The sequence below is a fragment of the Hevea brasiliensis genome, chromosome 4, assembly GCF_030052815.1.
Source record: "Hevea brasiliensis isolate MT/VB/25A 57/8 chromosome 4, ASM3005281v1, whole genome shotgun sequence".
Lineage (NCBI taxonomy): Eukaryota > Viridiplantae > Streptophyta > Magnoliopsida > Malpighiales > Euphorbiaceae > Hevea > Hevea brasiliensis.
This window is the reverse complement of record NC_079496.1, coordinates 21,594,390-21,607,687: the sequence shown is the minus strand read 5'-3', so window position 1 is coordinate 21,607,687 and position 13,298 is coordinate 21,594,390. Positions and strand designations below refer to the sequence as shown.

At 33.0% G+C, this 13,298-nt stretch overlaps 1 protein-coding gene and 1 non-coding gene across 2 annotated transcripts; one reads left to right on the top strand and one right to left on the bottom strand.

Moving 5' to 3' along the window:
* Positions 1-1,009: 1,009 nt before the first annotated feature.
* Positions 1,010-2,010, bottom strand: LOC131179425 (uncharacterized). Its single transcript, XM_058146272.1, has 2 exons — positions 1,703-2,010; positions 1,010-1,118 (listed from the first exon to the last, which is right to left on the bottom strand). The coding sequence occupies exons 1-2, from the start codon at positions 2,008-2,010 to the stop codon at positions 1,010-1,012; spliced, it is 417 nt and encodes a 138-aa protein (XP_058002255.1).
* A 4,923-nt stretch (positions 2,011-6,933) lies between these two features.
* On the top strand, positions 6,934-7,040 carry LOC131179774 (small nucleolar RNA R71). Its single transcript, XR_009148660.1, has one exon. It is a non-coding gene; the product is annotated as a small nucleolar RNA R71 (small nucleolar RNA).
* Positions 7,041-13,298: the final 6,258 nt, after the last annotated feature.

Here is a 13,298-nt window from a genome sequence, read left to right as displayed (position 1 = left end):
ACCTAATGCCTTAGGAATAGGTGAAGGATCTTTCCTCTTTGAAATAGAGACTTTCTTAGTTCTACCCGTAGCTATTTTAATTTTTGTCTTTAGTTTTGCTTGAGCAAGCACAGGTTCAAGCATGGGTGGAGTAGTTTGAGGTAAAGGGGCTTCAGTGGGTATTGTGGGCAGAGGGATTGGAGTAGGGGTTTCAATGGGTGTTTTTTTTATGGAGTAATAGGGGTAGGAGGAATAAGTGTAGAAGTTTGGTTTGGTGGTAATAGAGGAGAAGGTGGAGGAGAAGGTAGGTTAGGGTTTGAAGAGGGAGAGCGAGGGGAGGTGTCTGCAATTATTGATTTGGTGAAACTTTTGGATTTTCGGGGCTTATGGGTAGACCATTATTTAGTTCTAACCATTAAAAAAGGCAAAAAAACCTCCCTAACTGCCCTTAGAAACTAGTTGGTGAAGGAAATGGATAAAGTGGTGCTGATTCAGGGTAAGCAGGTTGAGAGATTATAGGAAAGAGGGCGAAAAGTTAGGGTTTTAAAATAGAGCTCTTAATTAGTAACATAGGGTACTGGCTTAAGATAAGCGCAAAATAACTTGGGGTAAGCAGGGTTGCATAAGGTAGCAGCTTAGGGTAAGCATGTGAGGGTTACTAAAATAATGATACTGTGTAGCGATATAGGGTATGCACAAATGACTTAGGATAAGCAGGGTTGTATAAGGTAGCAGCTTAGGGTAAGCAACATCATCTGCAAATTTTGGCAGGTTTGATGAAAATTGTGATTTTGCTTACTAAAAATATATCAGATACTACCAAATGCTATCTCAACCCTCAATAAACACCAAATATACAGTAACACCAAAAAATTAAAGAATTTAACTCAACAAGTCTCAAAAACATATCAAACATGGCATGAACTTGTAAAAACTAAGAATTTAAACTGATCAACTTGGGTAAGCTTATACTTAAATTTTGCAGATAACCTATGCAGCCTATGAAATGAAATTGAACCTAAGCTTATACTCAAGCAACTTCATCAGCAACATTTAAAGTACATGTTAAGGACTCAAAATCCGCATAAGAAACATGAAAAATAGCTTTTAAAGCAACATGATCAGTAACACAAAAAAATCTGCTTACAAACAATTAAAACTATATACACACTAAAAAGGTAAAATTCAACTAACATAATTTTTGTACTCTAATAAAGCTCACATCAGTCCAAAATATCAAAATTGATCCCCATTTAAGTTGCATTAAACAAAAATATACAAAATACAAAATTGAATATATGTTATCAAGTAAATTTCCAACATCAGCAAATTAGCACAAGTTTAGGAATGTTACTGTTCTCAGGGACTAAAAATACAGAATTTTCTTTCCTAAAATTGCTACCCTTTAATTTTTACCTCTTTCAACAATTTCCAGTTTGCCCAATCTTCTTAAATGACCTATAAAAGATATACAATTGTCACTTTTGAGATGAATGGGATAAAAAATTAAAATAAAACTAAAAATTTTAAAACTTAAATAAAAGAAAAATAATCAAACTATAAAAATAAAACTTGGGGTGCCTTCCAAGAAGCAGTAAGTTAAGGTTTTTAGCTTGACCTTCCACTTCAAGTCACTCAAACACCCCCATTTGGGGAACTAAGCCATGAAACCTCTACAACTTTCTCCATGGGTTCTCCAATGATATAGTGCTTAAGTATTTACCTATTAACCTTGAAAGTTCCTAAAGTTTCATTTCCTATTTCAACAGCCCCATATGGATATACCTTTGTAACTGTATAAGGCCCTGACCATCTTGACTTCAATTTTTCAAGAAACAACCTTAACCTGGAACTAAACAAAAGAACAACATATCCTTCTTTAAATTCTTTCTTCCTAATGTGTTTATCATGCCATCTCTTAGTTCTTTCCTTGTAAAGCTTGGCATTGTCATAAGCATAAAGTCTTAACTCCTCAAGTTCATTCAATTGCAACATTCTCTTTTCTCTAGCAGCTTTCAAATCAAAATTCATTCTCCTTATGGCCTAATATGCTTTATGTTCCAACTCTAAAGGCAAGTGATAAACTTTACCATAAACTAATCTAAAAGGGGTTGTACCAATGGGAGTTTTAAAAGCTATTCTATGGGCCTAAAGAGCATCATCTAACTTCAAAGACTAATATTTTCTTAAACTATTAGTTATCTTTTCAAGAATCTTTTTAACTATATATTTGAATCTCCACTTGGCCACTAGTTTGTGGATGGTATGGAGTTGTAACCTTATGCCTAACTCCATATTTTTGCAATAATCTCTCAAATTATTGGTTGCAAATTTGAGAACCTTCATAACTTATAATGGCATTTTGGAGCTCCAAATCTTGTAAAAATGAATTTCTTAAGAAATTTGACCACAACCCTAACATCATTGATTGGAGATGGTATAGCTTCAACCCATTTGTTCACATAATCTACTCCAACCAACATATATTTGTTCCTAAAGGATGATGGAAAAGGTCCCATAAAGTCAATACCCCACATATCAAATAGTTCCACTTCCAATATGTTTTGGAGGGGCATCTCATCTCTATTAGAGATATTTTCTATCCTTTAACGTCTATCATAAGAACTCATAAAATTCCTCACATCTCTAAAAATATGTGGCCAAAAGAACCCTAGTTGAAGTACTTTAGCTGCGGCTTTTGAAACACTCATATGACATCCATATGGTGAAGAATGAAAATCTTTAATCACATCTTCTATCTCCTCATCAACTAGATATCTCCTAATTAGGCCATTTCCACATCTTTTGAATAAAAATGGTTTTTCCCAATCATAATCTCTAACATCAAAAAGAAATTTCTTCTTCTGTTGCCATGTCAGATAGAGTGAAAGGATACCATGCATCAAATAATTCACAAAATCAACATACTAAGGGATTTTTGCACTAATAGTTGCCAAAAGCTGCTCATTAGGAAAGTAGTCATCAATTGGAAGTTCTTTCCCCAAACTTTCTCCTTGTTCTTGCCTCAATCTAGATAAATGATCAGCTACCACATTTTATACTCTTTTCTTGTCTTTAATCTCCAAATCAAACTCTTGAAGGAGTAGTACCCATCTTATCAACCTAGGCTTAGCCTCTTTCTTCTGCAAAAGTTATTTGATAGTTGCATGATTTGTGTACACTATTACTTTTGACCCCACAAGATAAGACCTGAACTTCTCTACTGTAAATACTATTGCCAAAACTTCCTTTTCTGTGCTAGTATAATTCACTTGAGCATCATCCAGGGTCCTACTTGCATAATATATAACATACACTTTCTTATCTTTTCTTTATCCTAAGACAACCCCAATGGCATAATCACTTGCATCACACGTCAGCTCAAAAGGTAATGACCAATTAGGTGACTGCATAATAGGAGCAGATATCAAAGCCTTTTTTATCTTGCAAAAAACATTCATATAATTAGTATTAAAATTAAATTCTACATCTTTACTCAATAAATTAGTGAGATGTTTAGAAATCTTAGAAAAATCTTTAATAAATCTTCTGTGAAATCCAGCATGTCCTAAGAAACTCCTCGCCTCTTTCATAGATTTTGGGGGTGGTATTTTCTCAATTACTTCTACCTTTGCCTTGTCTGCCTTAATATCCCTGTTTGATACAAGATGTCCTAAAACAATTTCTTCTTGTACCATAAAATGACACTTTTCTCAATTCAAAACTAAATTAAACTCTTCACATCTCTGTAAAATCTTAGACAAGTTAGATAAGCATTCATCACAAGATTTAGCATACACAGAAAAATCATCCATGAGCACTTCCATAATATCATCAATAAAGTCAGAAAAAATGGACATCATACATCTTGAGAATGTAGCTGGGGCATTATATAGTCCAAATGACATTTTTCGATATGCAAAGGTACCATAAGGACATGTGAAGGTAGTTTTATCTAGATCATCGGGTGAATAGGGTTCTGAAAGAACCCCGAATAGCCATCCAAATAGCAAAAATAAGAATGATGAGCTAATCTCTCAAATGTCTGATCTATAAATGGCAATGGAAAATGGTCCTTCCTAGTTGCACTATTTAACTTCCTATAATCTGTGCACATCCTCCATCCAGTTACAGTCCTAGTAGGTGTCATTTTATCATTTTCATTTTTCATTACTGTGATGCTAACCTTTTTGAGTATAACATGAACTGGATTTGCCCAAGTACTATCAGAGATGGGGTAAATAATACCTGCATTTAGCAACTTCAAGATCTCTTTTTCATAACCTCTTTCATATTTGGATTAAATCTTTTTTGTAACTCTCTAGAGGCTTTGTGATTATTTTCTAACAAAATTCTATGCATGCACATAGAAGGATGTATTCCTTTAATATCATCAATGGTATAACCAATTATCCTCTTATGTTCTTTAAGAACTCTTAACAATTTTTCAACTTCATAATCATTCAAATCAGTACTAATAATCACAGGATATGTAGAATTTTGATCAAGAAAAACATACTTGAGATTTGTTAGAAGAGGTTTTAACTCTATCTTTGGCACTTTACTTTCTTCAAGAATTGGTGGTGAAGTAGCATCTCACTTCAAATCTTCAATTTTCTCAACACTAGCCATAGGTAAAGTTGAATTTCCTTTCAAAATTTAAGCATATTCTGCAGCTTCTGCTATTTCATCCCTTTTAATGATGTTGTGGACCAAACAATTTCTAAGGGATCTTCAAGATGTTGCTTTCTGAACACTTCTTTAACCAACTCATCTATCACATCAACTCTCAAACATGAATCTGAGTCATCTTTCTTTTTCATTACTTGAAACAAATTGAACTCAACTTTTTCTTTCCAACTTCCAATGTAAGCCTTCCATTCTTTACATCAATCATAGCTTTAGGAGCAGCAAGAAAAGGTCTACCAAGAATAATAGGAATGTGTACATCCTCTTCCATCTCAATACTATAAAATCCACTGGTATGAAAAATTTCTCAACTTTCAGAGGCACATTCTCAATCACTCTAACTAGAAATTTAATAGACCTATCTGCTAACTTTAGTGAAATGGTAGTAGATTCATTTCTCCAATCTTCATCTTCTTATAAATGGATAAAGGCATTAGACTAAAACTAGCTCCAATATAATGCTTTATCTATACTGACCTTTCCATTATGACATGGTATTGAAAAGCTACTAGGATCCTTCAACTTGATTGAAAGTTTATTTTGCAAGATAGCATTGTTTTCTTCTGTAATAGCTACTGTCTCAAATTCTTCCAACTTCCTCTTGTTAGACAGAATTTCTTTCAAAAACTTAACATATGAAGGCATTTGTGCTAAGGCCTCAGTGAAAGGAATAATCAAGTGCAAAGACTTCAACAATTCTAAAAACTTCTCAAATTGTTTATCTAACCTTATTTTTTGAAATCTCTATGGGAATGGTAAGGGTGAAATATAAGCTTTGGGTGCTACATGTTTAGGTTCTTCCTTTTCATTCTCTTTCTCTTTACTTTCTTTCTCTTCCACTTCAACTCCAACTTTAACTTTAGCTTTTTTATTTTTTTTTTATCTCCCTCTTTAGTTTTCTCTTCCTTAACTTCCTCTTCACCTTTTTCGTTCCCACTCTCCAGTATTTCACCACTTCTCAATGTGATAGCCTTGCAATTCTCCCTTGAATTTTCTGGTTGGCTAGGAAGCTTCCCAAATGCTTTACTATTTAAAGAGCTTGCTTTAAGCTATTTGATTCTCTAACATCTTGTTATGTATTGCAATTTGATCCATTCTAGATGTTAGTTGAGAAATCATATCTTGCTGACTTTGATGACTTGCTAGTAAGGCTCAATCATGGCTTTCAATCTAGCTGTCTTGTCTGGTTGTGCTTGTTGTGGTTGTGGTGGAGCAGGTGCATTTTGAGGTTTAAGAATTCTAGGAGGAGGCCTTCTATTCTGTTGAAAATTTTAATGTTGTTGATATGTAGGAGGTTGCTGAAACTTTTGATGTTGTCCTTGTTTACCTCCCCAAAGGAAATTAGGGTGATCTCTCCATGCTGGGTCATAAGTTGTAGAAAATGGGTTACCAACTGGCCTTTGATTTTAGTTCTCCATATAATCCGCTTGTTCACTTGAAAAATCTTGACCAATAAAAGGAAAATCAGTAGCACAATTCACATTTGCAGCTCCAACATCTACTGAATTACTTAAACCTCCAACTGAAGCATCGACTTTCATGCTCAGTTTATTCATCTTCCTTGTCAAAGCATCAAACTTAGCATTAATCATATTCATGGTATTAAGCTCAAACACACCAACTGGTTTCTTTATCTCATTCCTCTCACAACTCCACTGGCAATTGTTAAAAGCAATTTTATCCAAAGCAGAAAAAGCTTCATTCTCAGATTTTTCCATAAGATCACCTCTAGAAGATACATCAATTATACTCCTAATAGCTAGAGAAACACCATTACGGGAGAGCATTCGGTCGGTTTAGTTCTGAACCGAACCAAATACTAAAAATCGAAAAATTGAATCGCTTAAAAATATAAACCGAACTGAACCGATCACCTAAGGAGAACTGAACCGAACCAAACCGAAAAATATTGGTTCGGTTCAGTTCCGTTGCATTAAACCGAAAATATTAGAATTTTTATTTTTGGGTTATGCATCTTGGGCCTTGAGGCTTATGCATCTTGGGCCTTGAGGTTTATGCATCTTGGGCTGAAAAAATATTTTGGCTAATTTACTATTCAGTTTAATAGGTTTTAACCGATAAAAAACTGAACCGAATTGAAAACCGAATATGTTCAAATTTTCAAACTGAACCAAACCGATAAAACTAAAAAATTGAACTGATTGAACTGAAATGGCTCTGTTCGATTCATTTTTTCGGTTCAAACCGAAAACTGCACAACCCTAAACACCATAGTAAAAGTGCTGGATGAGCATTCACTTAGGAATCCCATGGTGTGGACATCTCCTTCACAAATCCTTGTATCTCTCCCACGCTTCATACAAGCTCTCATCATCTTTAGGTTTGAAAGAAGTCAGCTCATTTCTTAGCGTAGCAGTCTTGTTTTTGGGAAATATTGAGCTAAAAATGCTTGAGAAAGTTCATCCCATGTTTTGAGGCAAAAAATATAACCACTCTCTAGCTCGGTCCTTTAGAGTGAAGGGAAATAATCTGAGTCAAATTACATCATCAGAAACTCCATTTATCTTTAATATATCACTGATCTCAAGAAAGTGTGCCAAATACACATTTGGACTTTCACTTGGACTTCCTCCAAATTGTGATTTATGTACCATCTCACAGAGTGCAGGCTTTAATTCAAAGTTATTAGCTTCTACCCTTAGTCTTGTGATACTTGGCATGAAATCCCCAATGTTAGGATAGGCATGATCCTTTATAGAGTGGTTATTGGCATTATTGTTGTTGTTATTGGCCATTGCTTCTTGTTGTTGCTCTTGCTCTTGTGCTCTTTATTGTTATTATTGAGCTCTAAATTATGCTTTTCTCCTCTTAGCTTCTGCTTTTAAGACTTTAGTTGTCTTCTCTATTTCTAGATCAAAGAATAAACTGATTTCTTAACTTTTTGTTCTTCTTATAAAATAAAAGTACCCGAAAAACAAAAAAAGCAAATTCTCAAAGTAAAATAAAATTCAAAAATAAAATGCCCAAATTAATCAAACAAAAATTGTTCAATATCAAACAAAAATCCAATCCCCGACAATGGCACCAAAAACTTAATATGTGGTATCCGCAAGTATACAGATCGTATCAAGTAATAAAGTGATAAGTCAAGTATTGTTCCCATGAGGATTTGCGTTTGAATACCAAACTATGAATGAAGCGATTATTTGGGCTAATAATAATGGAAGTAAAGTGCAAATTTAAATAAACTTGATGAAATTGACAATTCTAAACAAAATAAGAAAATAACAAAGTAAATAAATCCTTAAACTAAATGCAATTAAACTGAACTAAGAACAGATAATTAAATTCAAAGACTAATTAATAGTAAAAATGATTCCAGAGTTGGGGTTTATGCATAAACTAATTGGGATTTATCTTGGTCCATCCAATTTTAAGAGAAAATAGAGTTTGAAGGTGATTGATTCTAAAGTCCTTTGATATCTTTTTCAAGCAAACCAAATAGTATTTTAAGAAAACCAAACCTACTTTCATACAATATTTAATTTAGTTAAAACCCATTAAGTTTTGTAACCAATCAATGAATCCTCTTAAATCCTAGTTTATTTCTAAATCCAGGTGATTTTAAGTTCTAATCCATAATTATCTATCAGTGATTTTCATATTTCGGTCCTTCAATCAAAGATTAAAATAATACCCAATGGGTACCAACATTAGGCAAGTAAAATAGAAACATAAGGAAAAGAATCAAAACTTATAATTATATAAAATCTGGAATAACTAGTTTAAATCCACAAATTAATCTAAAATATAGTTTCCAACTCTGAAATCTAAAGATTCTACTCACTCATTTTAATATTTACAAGAGGAATTAATGGAAAAGTAAAGAAAAACATGATAATAGACTAAAAATAAAAAACTAGGTAGAAGAATCCAAAATCTCTGAACTCTAGAGCTTCCAAAACATCACTAGCAGCTCCTCTGTCCAGGATTAATAGCGTTGCCCTCCTCTTTCTATTTTTGTGATTCTTTCTTCTTAGGACAAAAACTAGAAAATGATGTCTTTATATAGTCCTCAAAAGTTTCCCTAAAGTAGGTCTAAAATGAATAAGGACAAATAAATGGACAGGAGATGAGGTGTAGAAGTTTCCAAGTCAAAACAAATTTTCTCATTTCTGAGTGTTTGCTGACAGAGTTGCTTAACCCTAAGCAACATCTTAAGTAAGGTTTCAGGCATTGCATTGCCTAGCGGCATAGGGTAAGTAGGTTCTTTAGTGAATCTCGACAGGTTTAATTTTCAATAAATTTCAGCTATGCTTGACTTTCAACTTAACTCGAGCCACATCTTAAGCACCACGATATACCCTAAGCAGGATCTTAAGCAACATCTCATGCAAATCTCGATGGGTTTGATGTTGAAAACTCTGAAGATGCTAGAATTTGGGTAATGGGGGTGCTATAGTACCTTAGGGGATCATACGACTACTTGTCAAACTATTATGACTATTCTCAAGAGGTTAAAGGAGGCTAATTCTAACAGGGTCGTGGTATAGGCTAGAAAATCCTATCCTTCCAATGTGGAGGTATCCTTATTTATAGAACTAATGAGCCAATATTTATCTGACACGTGTAAAGTCATTCCAAGTGGGCTTTCTTAATCATTAGAATCTATTTGAGGGGTCCAATTAAGTTGTCTTAGTAATAATGGCTCTAGTACACAGGGACCAATAAGGACACACAATAACCAGTTAGGTAAGTGCAGTAGACTTCTCTTTCAACCAGTTTATAGGGACGAGTACACATGTTGGTTACATTATTTCGATAACTAGCTGTAATGTGGGTTGATGTTATCGTGGTTGGTCCATTTAATGAGGCTGATGGTCATCTATAATTCCCACTGTGTGGACTATATGACTGCTTTGATATGAAGGTTAGTTGAGCATCTTCTTTGATTCAGGGTTGTGGACGAGATTGAGACAAAGGTGGGGAATGTTATTGGATAGATTTCTATTTTATTGGGCTCAAAAAGTATCTAGTTTCTTTTAAAATGGGGCCTCATTTGTCTAAGAACTCATATATTTATACTCTAAAGATATCTGACTCCTTCTTGGGACGTATATGCCACCACCTCATGTTCACCAATCTCTTTAGCAGGAGATGTAAAGTCTTGTCTATTTGTCTAATATCATCCTTTGAATCTATATTTCCTTCATCCAAATTAGAATACTACATTAGTTCTTATTTCTCCAGTCCTCACTGGATCTAACTACCATTCCTGGGTAAGGGCTATGACAATGGCTCTATAATCTAAGAATGAAGTGAAGTTCATTGATGGATCTCTTAGGATGCTTGCTAGTATAGATCTTTTGTTTTCATAACATATATAAAAGTGGGAAGGGTGGGATGTTGATGACTATTGAAAAACAATATATTTTAAATAAAATAAAAATATAAAATTATTTGTTCTAAAATTCTTATTGCATTAGAACAAAACAAAGAAATAAAACACTTTTTTTTAACCTTATAATATACTCTAAATGTACTATAATAACTTTTGTTATAAATAATTAAAAAAATTTAAGATATTTTGATAATAACTTTTATTAAATAATAAAATTTAATTTATAAAATCAAATATTTGAATTCTTATATGATATTTATAGTATTTTATTTATAATATTTTTATTAACTAAAGTAATATATCTTAATAATTATTCTATTATAATATTTCAATTAAAAAGTCATATATCTTATTAATTTTATTTTCTTAAAATTTTTTTAAATTAATTTTAATTAGGAGTAAAATACAGTAATATAATTTGATATTCTGTTTCTTGCCTCTCATACCTCCACTTTCTCAACTGTCAAATGAAATTGAATTTAATTTTGAATTTTCTTATCATATACTAGAAAAATGAAACCATTTTTAGTATAAATATTTTTATACCTGGGCCTTGTCACTTATATTTACTTAAAATATTCATGAGAACTCTACTGCACTTAAACCATTAGAAAAAGCTTAAGTCGGTCGTTGGAAGAGTTTGAGTCTTGAAACTGCTAGGTTTTGATTTGATCAGAGAAGGATTTTGAGCACTTGGAGGTCACTAGCAGATTCTCAAAGTAATGGACCACATGGACTACGGAGGCAATGATAAGTGCATAATTAATAGTTTTACGCCCATCACATTTACTGTTTTTAGTGTATTTTTATGCCTAATTCAGTTGATTAAAGTATAATTATCAATTAAGCATATTTTTAGAGAGTTGTTGTAATAATTGTGTTAAACTGAGAAATTTTTAGTATTTGCATTAATTTGACCTTTACTGTATTTTTTAGGTATTTCTAAAGTTGTGGGTCTCCAAATCTAATGCTATTTAATTCATTGAAAAGCTAAGTCAGAGCACTACAAATGACAAAGAGGGACCAAAGTCCAAATCAGTCTCCAAGGTTGTCAAAATTAGCTATGAATCTATTACAAAAGCCCACACTTAATGTGTCATGACCAGTTTTGGGACTTATTTTATATCTAGAGCTCTAGATGTCCAAATGAAGCAAACCTAAGCCCAATTGAACCTTAAGAACCACCTCTACAGTTTCTATGAAGGGCTGAAGACAAGAGTACATCATTTTGGTGGTTAAAAAAGGTAGTGAAGTCAAATTCATGGGTTGGATCATTTGTTAGAACCAGTTTCGGTTTTTAGCCCATAACTTGGGCTGTAGACCTCTGATTTGGGCAAATGAGGACTCGTTGGAACGCTAAGAAGTAAGGCTACAACCTTTCTGAAGAAGTCAAAGACAGAATCAGAAGGCAAGTGATTGAAAATTGGCCGTGATTACAGAGCAGAGAATTTATTTTTTTAAATTTCAAAAATTTTTCCAAGTTTGGTTCTTATCTTTGGATTAGGTTTTTTAGTATAAAGATCATCTTTGGAAGCAGCAGAGGGACACGCCTTCATTCTCCATTCACGTTCATAGCTTTAGATTTCTTCATTATTTTACATTTTTTTGCCATGAACATGAGCGGCCAAGTTTTTAAATTAAGTTCAAGGGATTCTAGTTCTTATGCATGATTTGTAAAACCAAATTCTTAATTTAAATTATGCCTTTTTGAATATCTATTATTTCTCAATTTCATTGTTTTTGATCTATTGAATGATTTGCTAAAAAGGCCTGTTAGTTAATTGTTTGATGTGATTAATTGCTAGTTCATCTTCACAAACCGTAATTGTTGTGTAAGATTAAATATGAGTAGAAATTAGGTATTATTGATTATGATCCAAGTTTTCGATAATAACCTAAAGAAACAATAGATGAATTAAATGATTTATACTTTATAAATTATAGTTTAAGCTTAACTACTTCCTGTTCTTAAAGCAATTATTAAATTGATGAGGATTGCTTAATACCAATTCAGTTAATAATTAGAGTCAACAAGAGTGCTAGGCTCGAATTGATGAGTATAGGGAAGTTAGGGGTTTTATCTCACTGTTTGGTAAATCTATATTAAGTATTCAATAAGAGATAATTATATTTCTTTTGTCTATGATCGAGTCATTCATTGGAATGCGAATTACCTTGGACTAAAGTTTGTTTATATTGAGAATTTTATACCTAAATTAAGTTCTTTAATTTCTGAACTTGATTTCTTCTGATTTAGTGTTACAACACCCCCCCTCCCATTTTTTTTTTTGTTACACACGTGTACGAAATTTAGTAACCTAGTCTCTAGGGTTCGACCTGGATTACCACTTATTGCATTCATTCAGAAAATAAAAGAGCATTTCATTACTGATAATTTCAGTTAATTTTTTGCGAAATAGGCAACCATCAAAATTTTGGTGCCGTTGCCGGGGACTAAAAGTTTATTGGATTTCATGTTTTTAGTGTTAGGATATTCTATTATTATCTCTGTTTGTGAAGTGTTGTTGTTTTTAGGTTTTTAGTGGAAATTATGGTGTTACTATTCATTGGTAGAATTTTGGTTGAATTAGGAAAGTGTTCTATACTTGTTTTGAAGGAAACGACATTCTAAAAATAACCATAGGATTAATTGGGCCAGCCCTCTTAAGGCCAAATTCCATCGTTTTTTAGGGTTTTGAGGCATTTTTCTGTCTTTTAGTTTGATTTTTCTTTTTTATGATAAGAACTTCTCAATCTGGTGATTTGTTCTTTGATCCAGAAGTAGAAAAAATAGCTAAACAGTTGAGAAAATTGTCTAAGTAAGCTAAACATATTTCGAGTACATCTGAAGGAGTCCAATCTCCAAGGGAATTAAGTTCGGATTCAGATTTCGAAAATGAAACCATGACTGCTAGGACTTTGAAAGAGTTGGCTACTCCTAATATAAATCAACAGCCTTTATGTATTCAATTCCCTACTTTAAATGTTGATTTTGAGTTAAAGTCTGGACTAATCCATTTGTTGCCTAAGTTTCATGGTCTTTCAAGTGAGGATCCACATAAGCATTTAAACGAATTTCATGTTGTGTGTTCCAGCATGAAACCTTAAGGAGTTTCAGAGGACCAGATTAAGCTTCGAGCTTTCCTTTTCTCACTGGAAGGCACAGCTAAGGATTGGTTGTATTACCTTCCTTTTGGATCTGTTTGACTCATGGAATGAAATGAAATGGATATTTTTGGAGAAGTATTTTCTTGCTTCCCGTGCTGCT

Coding starts and splice junctions, on each gene's coding strand:
- LOC131179425 (XM_058146272.1), bottom strand. CDS start 2,010: ATGAATTTTGATTTGAAAGCTGCTAGAGAAAAGAGAATGTTGCAATTG. Junction 1,119..1,702: donor GGAACTTTCAAGGTTAATAG/GTAAATACTTAA, acceptor GTTTGTAAGCAG/ATTTTTTTGTGTTACTGATC.